General features: G+C 41.4%; 1 protein-coding gene across 2 annotated transcripts in view; it reads left to right on the top strand.

Moving 5' to 3' along the window:
* arhgef18b (rho/rac guanine nucleotide exchange factor (GEF) 18b) overlaps positions 1-13280 on the top strand; it is a 43777-nt gene that overhangs the window by 4317 nt on the left and 26180 nt on the right. Inside the window, exons 2-10 of one of the 2 annotated variants that reach the window (XM_051376564.1) lie at positions 1216-1370; positions 2108-2718; positions 3461-3638; positions 4997-5123; positions 5232-5280; positions 6049-6093; positions 6520-6594; positions 7092-7200; positions 7478-7664. In XM_051376564.1, coding sequence (XP_051232524.1) covers positions 1216-1370; positions 2108-2718; positions 3461-3638; positions 4997-5123; positions 5232-5280; positions 6049-6093; positions 6520-6594; positions 7092-7200; positions 7478-7664 — 1536 coding nt within the window. The remainder of the gene's footprint in view (positions 1-1215; positions 1371-2107; positions 2719-3460; positions 3639-4996; positions 5124-5231; positions 5281-6048; positions 6094-6519; positions 6595-7091; positions 7201-7477; positions 7665-13280) is intronic. The other variant, XM_051376565.1, reaches the window with a different exon arrangement.

Genomic DNA, 13280 nt, shown 5'->3' with positions numbered 1-13280 from the left:
ATATAATATATTTTTCTTTTTTAAAAAGGCGTCAAACATATCAAATGTAATGTGAAAAAGGTTCTTCCACAAAGGCATTTTAGCACCTTTTAGCACATTTACTGTTTCTGAGCTCTCATCAACCTGGTTTCCAGCAGCAGTAGGCAGCTGTTTCTAGGGAAATAATGCCTGATTGGCCCATTGTACACTACCTGTCCAGCACCAAACAGCAGACACACACAGTTAATGGCACCAAGAACTTTATATTTCAATATTGTGTTTAAAGCTTGTTATGCTACTTCATGGTAAAACTAATACATTAGTGCAGCTTTAAAGGAGAAAATTAATTAGATTCTCTCAGTTCAATGGTTCTATTCTGTGCTCCACAACATAAAGTGTACTCCTGTTAATGTTTCTGCTTTATAATCCAGAGACTCTATATAATATATAATATATGATACCTGTTTACGTGGTCATATTGAATCAGAAAGTTAACCTTGTACAGGGGAACAGAAACAGGGCAAATCTATTCAAGGAGAATTGAGTCAGCCTCTGTGGAGCCAGGCTGGCTTAGGCTAAGGCTCAGGTTCACAGGAGGCGTCCCTTATGAAATGAGGCTTATGTAACCTGTCGTAGCTGTGGCTCTCCCCTCCTCAGATGGGCATGGTGTGGCTGAAACCCTAACAGTGAACATGACATAATCAGACGTCTTAACAGACTGTTCAGACACCATGAGACACTGACACGTTTACAATTACACACTTTTTTATCTCAAATATGTGATATCAAACTCCATAGTTGCCTCTGTATGTACATTTCCCTCATATAGCCTGTACTTACTGTGATATAATACATTATTTACCACGGGCAAGCGGCTTCACAGGCCAATGAAAGCTTAGTGAGGGAATAATCTCCAGCTCTCCACCACTGACATGGAGACTAATGCTGGCTGGCCAAGCAGTTTGCAGTGGTGACAGTGGTTTGTGGCAACATGTGAATCCAGGAATCTGTTTATGCAATGGAAACGTAAAGGAGCTTTGAGAGAGAGGCTGCAGCAGGGGTTGTAACTGAGGTTTTCTTCATACAACAAATTGATTACACAGGTGTTGTGCAGCTGTTGAAATCAGCTACGTCTGCCTTTTCTTTGTGTTCTTTTTCTCCTCATGGTCCTGGTGAAGTTATTAGATTTTTGGGAAACGTTTATAACTCACAAAACCCACATTCATTATCTTTCAGCATCAGAGTGCAAGCCATGTAGTCAGCCCTGTGGGCCTCCCAGTGCCCAGCTCAGTGTCCAGCCTTATGTTCCCAGTGGGACAGGATCTTCCTCCTCACTATCCCCTGCCTCAGTTGCTGAGGACGTCTTCTTCGGTAGCACCAATGAAGACCAGGTAAAGCTCTATATTCTTCACTTGAATCATCTTTCTTTCTTTTTTCCCTTCCTTTTTTAGCCATGCTAGTGTCATGGCTCAACTATTGGATGGATTGAGATTTTGTACAGAGGTTAATCGCTCCCAGATGATGACTCCTCATTACTTTTGTGATCCCCTGTCTTTTCATTTAGCGCCGCCATGAGATTAACATTTTTGTTTTTTATAGAAAATTAATCCATTACTATTGTGTGAAGTGTTGCCATAAAATTTGCTTCAGACATTCATATCCCCAGAGGATGAAATGTAATAACTTTGATCCTTTAACCTTTCATCTAGTGCGACCATAAGGTCAAATTTCACTTTTCCTAACACTTTAGTTTATGACCAAATAAAACTAATAACATTTCCATATTTTTGCATTTCATGTTTAGAGCTAATTAAACTAAAATATTAGCACGCTAACCCTCTTAAAAAGGATGACAAACATGGTAAATGTTATACCTGCTGAAGATTAGCACGTTAGCATTGTCACTGAGCATACTGATATAAGCATTAAGCTCAAAAAGCGTGAATACAACCTCACAGAGCTGCTAGTTTTGGGTTACTTTAATTTTAGATTGCAGCTGATGTTCAGAATATCTTGTTTATTTCCTCTCTGTTCTCCGTGTCAACCCTCTTTCTCCTCTCTCCCCTCTGTTTTTCTTGGCTCCATGTCGGCTCCTTTCTGCTTCCTCGCCTCCCTTGCTGAGTGGCAGGATGCGTGTTCAGTAGTCAGTGACTACGACTGCCCCTGTGCGGAGGTGAGCAACAGTTTGGAGGACCTGCTGGGCCTCAGCTCTTCTCTCAGAGACTCTGAGTACTTTAAAGACCTGGAAGAGGGGATACTGGCATCACAGTCTACTGCATCCACGGTCCCAGCGAGCAATACCTTAACTGCTGGCCTACAGGTGTCCCTAAACACAGACAGTCCCGCCACCAACCCCGCTGTACAGACTTCTTGGACCACACACTCCCTTCAGGTCAATGCATCATCTCCCCCCTACTATAAACACCCTGCAGAGGAACACCATCACAACTTTGTAGTCACTCAGCTTAGTCCTAAGTTACTGCCAGGTTGTATCATTGACAGTGGTGACTCCTCTGGCCCTGCAGTAGGGTTTAGCTTGACAATTAATCTGAATGGACTGTTGGGATCAATGGAAACAACAAAAGGAATAACAGAACCAGAGGAAGTAATGGAGCAACCCACAATGGATTCAGAGGGAGAGCCTGACCTGGACAGCTTTCCTACTCTGGTCAGATCCATGTCAACGTCTCGGAGGCACAGCTGGGGTGTCCCTGTGTCCCCCATTAACCTGGGGAGGAGGTAAGACGGATGGATGGTTGGAATTAGAGAGAGCAATGTCTTAAGGACGAATATAATTACACCCAAACTGCACTTGTCTCATGAGTCATATCTAAAGTCCTTCATATGTCTTTACCTCTATATGCCTCTAACTTTTCGTTTCGGCATCACTGACATTGCTCACCGTCACTCTCAAAAGCATAACTGTGCTATTTAACTGGGCTCTGTGTTTCAAGTGGTTTAGTTGGTTGTTCACAGCTTCTAAATAAAGCAGTCAAGGCTTCTTTGGGGTGAGAACATGAGCAGTGCACCAAAATACTTACAGCACAAAAATATAGCATAATATCATAACTTAGACTTAGACTTAGACTTTGACAGTCTTTTTGTTTGTCATTTGGATTTGCATCAAAATAAAATTACATTGCAATGGCACATAGCACAACAGGAATAAAGGTGAGGCAGTATGTACAGTCTAAAAATAGATATGCAAATATAAAAGGGAGAGAAAAAAATTTTATATAAAAAAAACTGTAAGATAATAAATATTGCAGTGTAGTTGCCTATGTAAAAGAAGCTTTTGTATATTATACAAATAAGTAACATAACATGTCTCACTCAAAATTTTTTTTTTGGGTAATATATTCATTTCATGGTCTGGTTAACCCTCTGCTGTGTTGTGTGTGTGTGTGTGTGTGTGTGTGTGTGTGTGTGTGTGTGTGTGTGTGTGTGTGTGTGTGTGTGTGTGTGTTTGCTGTGCTGCCAGACTGAGTCTGGATACCATGAACATGGACAGCGATGGAGAGAGAGACGATGATGAGGAGGGACAAAAAAGTCTCTTCCAGTCCACCCAACAGCAGACCTACAGCTGCACAGCATGTCCTGGAGATGAGACAGATGGTCCCAGGCTGATCCCCTGTCCCAGAGCCAGAGTCACTAGCATGGTAAATAAGTAACGGTGAATGGTGTGTCACCATTACTTATTATTGTCAACAAGTCTTATCTCAAGACCAAAGCCAAAAGTTGTCAGTTCCTCAATACTTTCAGACTTCCTTTCATCTGTCTGTGGTTCAGCTCCATACCTGATGGTTTCAAACTGTCTTGGTTTGTTCAAAAGTACAAACATTATTTACTCAAGTAGAAGCACAGATACTTGTGTAAAAAAATATATATCAGAAAAGTAAATACTCAAGAAAAGTACAGATACTGGGAAAAAACTACTTCCCCTGTTTGTTTCCACTGAAGACAGAACTATTTTCTGCTGCGGATTAATACACATTTGGTGCTCTGGGAGTTTTTTTGCACTTTTTTATAGCAGCAGGAGGGTGTATGTGGGAGTGGCTCACAGTGTGTCTGTGTTCATGGTAATGTAGTGTGGCTCATTTATGTGTTTTAATAGTTTTATTACAAAAGTGGAGCTCTGTGCTATAGAGGAATAAGATCAGACTTTGGGCTACGAAGATAATACAGATAGATTCATTGTGGTGATCCTTTAAAGGTCCAGTGTGTAACATTTAGGGGGCTCTATTGGCAGAAATGGAATATAATATTCATAGGTATTTCTTTATTAGTGTGTGTGTAGTAAAAATCTTGATATAAGCATCCTTATGTTTGTGTTACCTTACAATGGGCCTTTCATGGAGTTCACCATGTTTCTAGTCCAGAAAGGACAAACAAACCACTGGTTTTTTTATAAGTTACCTTTTTGGCCTTTTATTGGCTTTTTTATTTGATAGATACAGCTGAAGATAGACAGGAAAGGGGAGTAGAGAGAGGGGACTACATGCAGCAGAGAGCTGCAGGTCGGATTTGAACCCTGGGCCGCTGCAGCAAGGACTCAGCCTCGGTACATGGGTCGCCAGCTCTACCCACTGAGCTAACCGGGCACCCACACTGGTTTTCTTTTTTAGGTTTTTTTGTCGTGGCCACCATAGTTTCTCGTACATACTTCACAGCCCATTCTCACTTCCAGGTTGTCAAATACAGACACGAGCAGTGTTCAGTTAGTTGCAATCTGCCACTTCACCACTAGATGCCACTAAATCCTACACACTGGTCCTTTAAGGGAATAAGGCTTATGTTTGGCTGAAACTGGATATTTGACACTAAATAGCAAAACAGAATCTTTAAATGTGTTTCATTTGTGGTATAATGACAAAACAAAACTGTCTGAAGTGACTAAATATAAATTGCCAACTTATAAAGGCCACTGTAAGTAAAATGTGTCATTTTAAGTATGTTAGATAGAGGAGGTAAAACAGAACAAATGTGCACGTGATGTACATGTGTGTTTATTCTTCAGGCTGGCGGTGTGCCTGGCAGGCATCTGTACTCCCGCTCAGAGATCCTAGCCACGGACGAGTGTTCCCGTGCCGCACACATTTCTCGTGTTGTACAGACATCCAAACAGGCCGCACGGGCAGCAGGAGGTGGGTCTGAGTGTTTGAACATGTGGAGTACGTGTTAGTTTGTGTGTTTTACAAACAGCAGGAAGCTGCTTTCATCATTTTTTACCTTTTTGTCTTTCTTTTCTGCAGCTGAGGAGTTCGACCCTGAAGAAAACCTACATTGTACTGAGGGACATATGTAAGTCTACACTGTCATCAGTTACATCTGCAACTTACGTTAGCTCACACTGGTGGAATATCTATTTCCTTTCCAGAAGCTGCTTCAGTCTGAGTGGCAGCTCAGGTTTAATGATGCTTGGAAGAAAAAAAAAGATGATACTCCTCTGGTTTGATTCACAGGAGGCAAATGTTGATCACTTGTGTCCTGTAAACTATACCTGCAGCTTTTGAATGGCCGTGTACAATAGTTCACATACTGTTCTGTGGTTGTAAATCGTTATAGTCTGGTACAGTTGTCGAACTCCCACATAACAGGGGGGCTTTCCCCATTCCCTCCTGACATTTCTGCTCCATGTCATATGTCTGCAACCTCCTCCTCCCACAGTCCTCTCTTCCAGCTCCTTAGATGGCCCCTTAGTGTGTGTGTGTGTGTGTGTGTGTGTGTGTGTGTGTGTGTGTGATCGAGCGTGCGTGTGTGTGTGTGTGTGTGTGTGTGTGTGTGTGTGTAAAGTATATGTGTGCTCTGGCAATTGTGTGGACACAGCAGACAAGGGAGGATTCGTCTCTAAATCGCAGTTTGACACCTAGCTCCCAGCAGTCTCGCCCTCTCCTCTTCTCCTCTCCTCCCCTCCTCTCTCCTTTCCTTTCCTTTCCTTTCCTTTCCTTTCCTCTCCTCTCCTCCCCTCCCCTTTCCTTTCCTCTCTCCTTCTCTCCTTCTCTTCCCTCTCCTCTCCTTTCCTCTCCTCCTCACAGCCCCCACTCAGTCACAGTGTCTTGTTTGTCTTAGGCTGATGGTACAGAAAGTTCTGCAGGAGCTAAAGCTGTACCATGGGTAAGTAAACAGGAGAGGGAGGTCTGCTTGCTCCTACCACTGCTCAAACGCCATCCCAGTGTTGAGAGCAGCAGCAGAGCCAGATTGTGTGCGTACATGTATGTGCATGCATGATTTTGGCATGTGTGTTTGCATGTGTCTGGATGTGCACTGAAACACTCTTCCATAACTGAATTATCCCTGGAAAGGGCTTGTGGATTTTTTTGATGTCACAAAATCATTAATTGGCGTTGAACTCTCTACACTACAACACTAAACCTCTCTTGCAGTAAGTGAGATAAATAAGTGCATTGCTGGCTAAACCCCGATATACTGTCAGATTGTCTTTACTTGTTTCTACACTATTCACTTGTGCTGTGATAAAAGTGTTTACAGTAATATTTGAGTCTCATGCAAAACTGAAATTATTTCATTGTTTCTCCACAGAGCGAAGCAGGGGAACAACAGATCAGACACCAAAGAGACAGGAAATGTCACTTGGTACGAGTTCCTCTCTCATGAGTAAGTATTGTGCCCATCTGTTCCCTTATCACTAAATTGCAGAAATGTTTCACATTCATGAACGTTTTGGAGGAAAATAAAAATTTCCACAGAATTGAGTGCTCAGTAGTTGTTTACTATGTGTCTTGTCTATTTGCATAGAGGTGCTTTATTGGCAATCTATGACAGGAGGTCAAAACCAAGATGGGTAAAACATCAAGTGTCTGTACAGTGAAAGATGATCTTGGTTCTGCAATAATTCAGTTTCTTTTCATGGAAACAATCCAATTAAAATTCTCATCACTGCAGCTTTAACTATTCAACAAAATCAACATTTTTCCATATTCATTTCCTTTGTGTTGACAATCACAGAGCATGACAATTATGATACAAGTCATATAACTTGCACAAGATAAACAATGTGCAATCTCTAAATGATTATTAAATATGAGTACAAAATAATTAAATTCAAAACCATAGAGGTGTTTCTGTATGTCTGATTCTCCTTCTTCAACCAGGAATGAGGACGAGGAGGATCGTACAGAGAAGGTGGAGAAAGGCACCAAGGTGAAGAGGACTCTTAGCTCTCTGAGGAACAGGATGACGGGCTCCTTTAATAAAGATAAGGTAAACTGATACCACAGACACATGGTACACAAGGCCACTTTGAACAATATAACATGCTGCCGGAAGGGCAATGCATATAATGACCTATTTAAGCTACTAATTAGCTAAAAATGCTCCATCACATTTTAACTTCCAATGTGAAATCTACCTACACACATCCTGCCTCTGAGGCGGTTATGTGATGTCATTCACACCCATGCAACATGTGCCACACTGAAAGAGAACACACACATTTGCATATAAAAACTCTGTGTTTGTTTTTCTTGTTCCTCTGCAGGGTAAGAACAGAGAAAAAGAGCAGCAGAAAGAAAAGGGGAAGGAGGCCAGAGAGAAAGTGTACGGCAGCAGCAACAGCAGCAGAAGCAGCAGTGGGCATTTTTTGGTGCCAGGGTCTTTCTCCAGCTGTGCCACCTGCTCACTGTGCAGCAAGACCCTGCAGAAAAAGCATGGCCTGCAGTGCATGAGTGAGTAACACCACAGCCACAGGTGTACACGCACCCACGCTTGTTCTCAACCTGACACACGTGCTCCACTCACACACAACCTCACATCTATTTATGCCCCTGCTGTCGCACGTATGCTTACTCACCCACCTTTTGGAACAAACAGAGCCACACACACACACACAACCAGAAACTGTGAAAAATCATAAAGAAAACACTCAAATATTTTTTTTAGTGACTATTTATGTACTTTTAATACACATAATTGTTATGTGGCTGATTACAGCATTAAAAAGACATTAAAACAGGAAGTGTGTCATTTTGTCTTCACAGCTATAATGTAACAACCAAGAAAGTGATGATTACAGTAGATGCTGTTCTTAGTATTGACTGTGGCTTTTTTTTTTTTGCACCTTTCTGCTGAAAAGAAGGTGGTGTTCCCTTTCTCCTTTTTAAAAAGCACTTCATTTTCTGATGCATTTTATACTAACACACACTGACGTGCTCTCTTAACTTTTTTTTACACTGCATCATAACTGTAGGTCCGAGTTTTGCACAACTCTCTCACTTGTTTAGATGTGTTATCTGATGTATTAGCATCTTCTGACAGGTGTTTATGTTACCCTACAGCACGCCTTAACTCTGTTGCTCTGGCTTGAAATATTCTTCACATTTCCTGTGTCTTTTGTGTGTCGGATAAAACTCTTGCATTGAGAAAATAGGCCCTGCTTTGTCTGGAGGCAGCCACAGCTTTGTGTGTCCATTCACGGAGTAAGACCTGTACAGGACATTTCAACACCCTGCGGCTCCCTCTTTCCTGCCGCTCCTATGCCACTCCTATGCAGCCTGCAGGTCAGCTGATAAGCTGGAAACACCTAACGAAAGACACGCCAAACGGTTTGGAAGTAGAGCGCAGTAGAAGTCTGATCCAGGAAGTCAGACTGATAGTAGTTTGAAATAGCAGTAGAGTGATACCTTTTTATTATAAAATATTTTAGAGAAAGAAGGCCACTTATCTATGATATAATCAAAAGAGTTTAAACTGATCAAATGGGTAAAATTGATATTTGCGTATTGTAATTCTTACCACAGATTTTGGTAATAGGTACAATGTCTGAGGTTGTACTAGTTTAGATTAGTTTTGAAACATATATTCACATTTCCTTAAATAGCAACTTTTAAAATATTATATTATCCATTAATCGTCTCCATACTGCACTGACTAAACAATTTTAAAGTTTAATACTATTTTAATTAGTCCATTACTAGTAAAAGTTCTCCATTTAAATGTTTACTTAAGTGAAAGTAGCAAATGTACTTAAAATATCAAAAAGTAAAAGTAAATGCAGTATGTTGGGTGTGAAATGTATCATATATTTGATCATTTAAATATTATTACAGATGCATTAATATGTGTCAGAATTTTAATGTTGAATTACTTTATATACTGCCAGGTTAGGTAGTTTAATCTATAACATCATAAACTGATCATATTTTATATGTAAAATGTAAAGTAACTAGAACCTGCAGCTGTTAGATAAGTGCATTAAAAAGTACAAGTGTGAGTGTAAAGCATAAAGTGGCATAAAATGGAAACAGTACCTCAGAATGTAACCTGAGGATTGTTAATGTACAATGTAATTATATTCCTCCTCTTCTTTCATGTTATTTATTTACTGCACCCAGATACACACAAGAGACAACTTCTGACTTCATCTAATTGGAATAGGAATAAAACAAAATTAGGTCTTTTATCTTTATTAAAATTAAAGCGTCATTCTTGATGATGATATAAAAGTTATAATTATTATAATTAAAGTCAGACTTTCTCTATTGATCTTCCATGGGCCTTAAAGTGCTCACAAGTTAGTTTAAATATGATACTTTTACACTCCCACAGGGTATTTCCTCATGATAGAGTCACAGACTGATGTCCAATGAGCTGCGTGGACTTATGCCACACAAATGTTGACATTCTCGTAATTCGAAGGCCTTCTTCTCCTAAACCATGTGGTGGAATTTCACATCACCAAAGACAGTTTCAAACTAAGAACAAGGAAACAGAAGTGTTCTCAATATTCACGCTATTTCATTTTCACTGGACTATTTCCAGCGGTGCGAGGAGAAGAGCGGTTAGTCATTCTGTGCTACCACTTCATTATTTAACGACTGAAGCCTAATAAGTTTCCTTGCTCCTTCTGTTCTGTGGGAGACAAAGGCCATAATATGTCCAGGACATTTTATAAATCCTCCAGTCTCGCAGGAGGGGATATAATGTATGATTGTTTTTAATAGTGTGCTTATTAAACAAAGTTCTTCTGGACTATTTCAGGAGGCAACACAGGGCACCACACATCCAGTGTGATTCAGCCTGCACTGCACTCCATTTAGACATTAACCAGAAACCAATAACACACACACTCTCTCTCTCTCTCTCTCTCCCTCCCTGCCTCGCTCTTGCTTTCTCTCTAAGATGATTCCCCATTCATCAAACACAGCTCTTGAGAGTGATAAACTTACTAATCCTAAATGTTGACACTTGTGCTGTTACACACACACACACACACACACACACACACACACACACACACATATATATATATATATATATATATATATATACACAGGCGTGAGAAAACAAGTGAGTGTCCCTTTAATTTGAACCAAGCCCTGTGGGGATTCAGCCGAGAATCAGCCTGTGGAATGCGTCGTTTGTGTGCCAGAGATTGTTCCCAGTGAGAGAGAGTAGGACACACAAACTGGACAAAACCAACAATGTGGGAAACTTGTTGCTATTGATCTCTGTGGACTGAACTGATTTATCTATCTCACACCGGGCAACACCACGTTTCGGATGCAGCTGATTCATATGAACCCGGTAAGAGGCAGCGACCGTAGCGATGGTCTCCAGCGGGATCAGGTGGATAACTCCCGTTGTTTCGCTCAATGGACTTTTCGGGGCATCCTGACCGCTAGCTTAGGCAGCTAAATGCTAATCATAGCCAAAACCAACCGCTTCTTGTATTTACCCTCCCCTACCACCACCACACACTGGAGGCTCGGTGCTGTGTCTGCTTTGAGGGCAGTGTGTTAACGATGGGAACCCACTTTTAAAAGTTTCGTCGATGTTTATTTGATCAGAAACTGGCCCTGAATTAAATCCCAGTCACTCTTAACGGTATAGCCCGCTAACTATTAGCCACTTAGCGCGTTAGCCTGCCTAACAACCGCTGCTGTTTGAAAAACAACGGCAGTTGGGTTAGCAGTTAGCTTTAATTAGCTTAAAGAGAAAGTTTATAAACCATCATGCAGGCGGGTTTGTCTGTGTATGTGAAGGTTGCACAACTTCCCTTCAGTTTTTATTGTGTGTGTGTGTGTGTGTGCAGACTGAAGCTCAACAGGTGATTGTGAGCTAACGTTAGCGTCCAAGATAACTTGTGTTATTTGTCGGATGTCAGCTGGCTCACACGTTGCCTCTAATATGAAGGGAGGATAGGACAAGTTACATTATTCACATTCACAGTTAAATGGCGATGTGCTGTGGAAGAAGAAGCTACCGTCTGTGTTTATTCTCCACCCTCGTTATAGTTGGCTCAGAGACTAAAGCAGCTAACTGGCTCGGTATTATGAAACGCCATAATCCTCGATGTGTTAAATGATGTTATTCTTGAGTGTCAAATTCTTGCTTTTCTTCCTCCTCTGCCTCTCTGTTCTGACTGAGCTTTCTCTCTGACTGGGTCACATGGTGCTAATTGTGCTTGGCAGGTCTGCCGGTGCATAACAGCCCACTCCACTGACTCTGGGTCTCACCCATCTCACCCTGTTAGCACACCACTTCTCCATGCATCACTGATTTGCCTTCCAGCATGCCTGACTCTCTGTGTGTCTGCCCTTTTACACGATTTAAGGTCTGACTGCCTCCACGTCTCCTCTGAGTACCACTCACTTCTAAACTATCATCTACTATTCATTGTATTTATATGCCTGATTAGTCAGGTGAAGCCCCTTAAAGGGTGGTAATCAGCAGAGGAGAACTAAGTTGATTTTAGACTGTGTGACGTAAACAGCATTTATTTAGATTTACATATATTCTGCCATGGTCCCCCCCCCAAGCTTTATCTTCTAGTAGTATCTGTACGCAACTGGTCTTCACCCTCCTTAATGAGTGACAAATGTGACCGGCAGAGATGTTTCGCTTCACTGAGTCAAGAGCTCCCCAAGCCCCAGTAACTTCCTGTTACACTGCGTGATGTCATGGGTTGGTTGGCCGGTTCAGAGTTTGCCCCGAGTGTTGATGTTTTTGTCACTGTTGTCTCAGGAAAGTAAGAGAAACTTCTCACACAAGTGTGTGTGCATAAACACACAGGAAGTGGGTGATGTCAGTTTTTGGCTGCTATGTAAAAAAGTAGTACCTTCAAAACAGCTGTTGTTTCCTCTAAGTTGGTTTACTATTTGTGGTAGCAAGGTTTTTTCTGAGAAGTGGTAGAGGGTACATGTGGTTTAAAATGGGTTTATTGTGTACCAATAAAACCACAGAAATAAATTTAGCCTAACCTACATATTGAATACTCCGCCCAGTTTGTGTCACCGCAGATGGTGGGATGGCACCATCTGAAATTACACTGTAAGAAATTAATGAATGATGAAACAAGTGGAGGGTACATGCTGTTAATACTCTGCATACACTGAACAATGCTGCCTGGCATATGTGAATTTAATCTAAAATGATATGCTGTGGCCCCATAGAAAACACTGTACACTTACACTAGCCAATATGATTTGAAACATTTAATTTAGACTGAGGCAGTATTGGTGCTTTTACTGTACATTTCCCTTTGAGCATTTTGCAATCTGAAAAGTCTAACAAAAAGAAACCGATGTCATGAAAAAGATTGTGCGATTTGGCCTTTTCTTGCTGTTTTGGCTGCTCGTCTAATGGTGCAGATGTTTGTGTCCTTTTACACCAGTAAAGCAAGTTTTACTGCATAATTCCATCAAAAGATACACAGCTTGTAAAATCTGCACGAGTAAGTTTCACTATTTAATAAACCAAATCAAAACCAGCATCTAAAAATATATACGCCAAGTATACACAATTCCTAGTTAATGTGATGAATCATCAGTCTTAGAAATTACAATTCCGGCCCATACTGTGTTGAATTTGACTGTTTGAAGGCTGTATGTTAAAATAACCATAAGATAACGTGAGGAAACACATTCTTTCTTTAGAGTCAGAGTAACTAATAGCACGGGTGATTCTGTTTCATTTCCAGCCATCTGTTGGTCTGCTCCCTTCTTTTTTTTCTCCTGCTGTTCAGGGAAAGCCAGAGAAAATGCCGCCTATCTCCCATTCTGCCGATCGCAGTGGTGAGCTAGGCCTCATTTGCATTTGCAGCTCATTGAGTGACTCACAGAACTGTGCACTGTACACCACAAGTGTGCTTCTTGTGTGGTAGGGTAGTTCCCAGTCAGCAGATTCTGGGTGTGGTGGTGGTTTTGATGGGGGCTGAGTGTCCCGTGGATCAGCTGCAAACCACAGCACTGCTGACATGCCCGAGTGAGTGGCACTTATCCCATTGCTCAAGAGTAGCAGAGCTGGTCGACACCCAGCCGATACGTCCACATGATGATATAAAT

The sequence above is a fragment of the Dicentrarchus labrax genome, unplaced genomic scaffold (genome assembly GCF_905237075.1).
Source record: "Dicentrarchus labrax unplaced genomic scaffold, dlabrax2021, whole genome shotgun sequence".
Lineage (NCBI taxonomy): Eukaryota > Metazoa > Chordata > Actinopteri > Moronidae > Dicentrarchus > Dicentrarchus labrax.
Note: the sequence above shows the minus strand (reverse complement) of the source record. Positions and strands in the feature narration are given on the sequence as shown.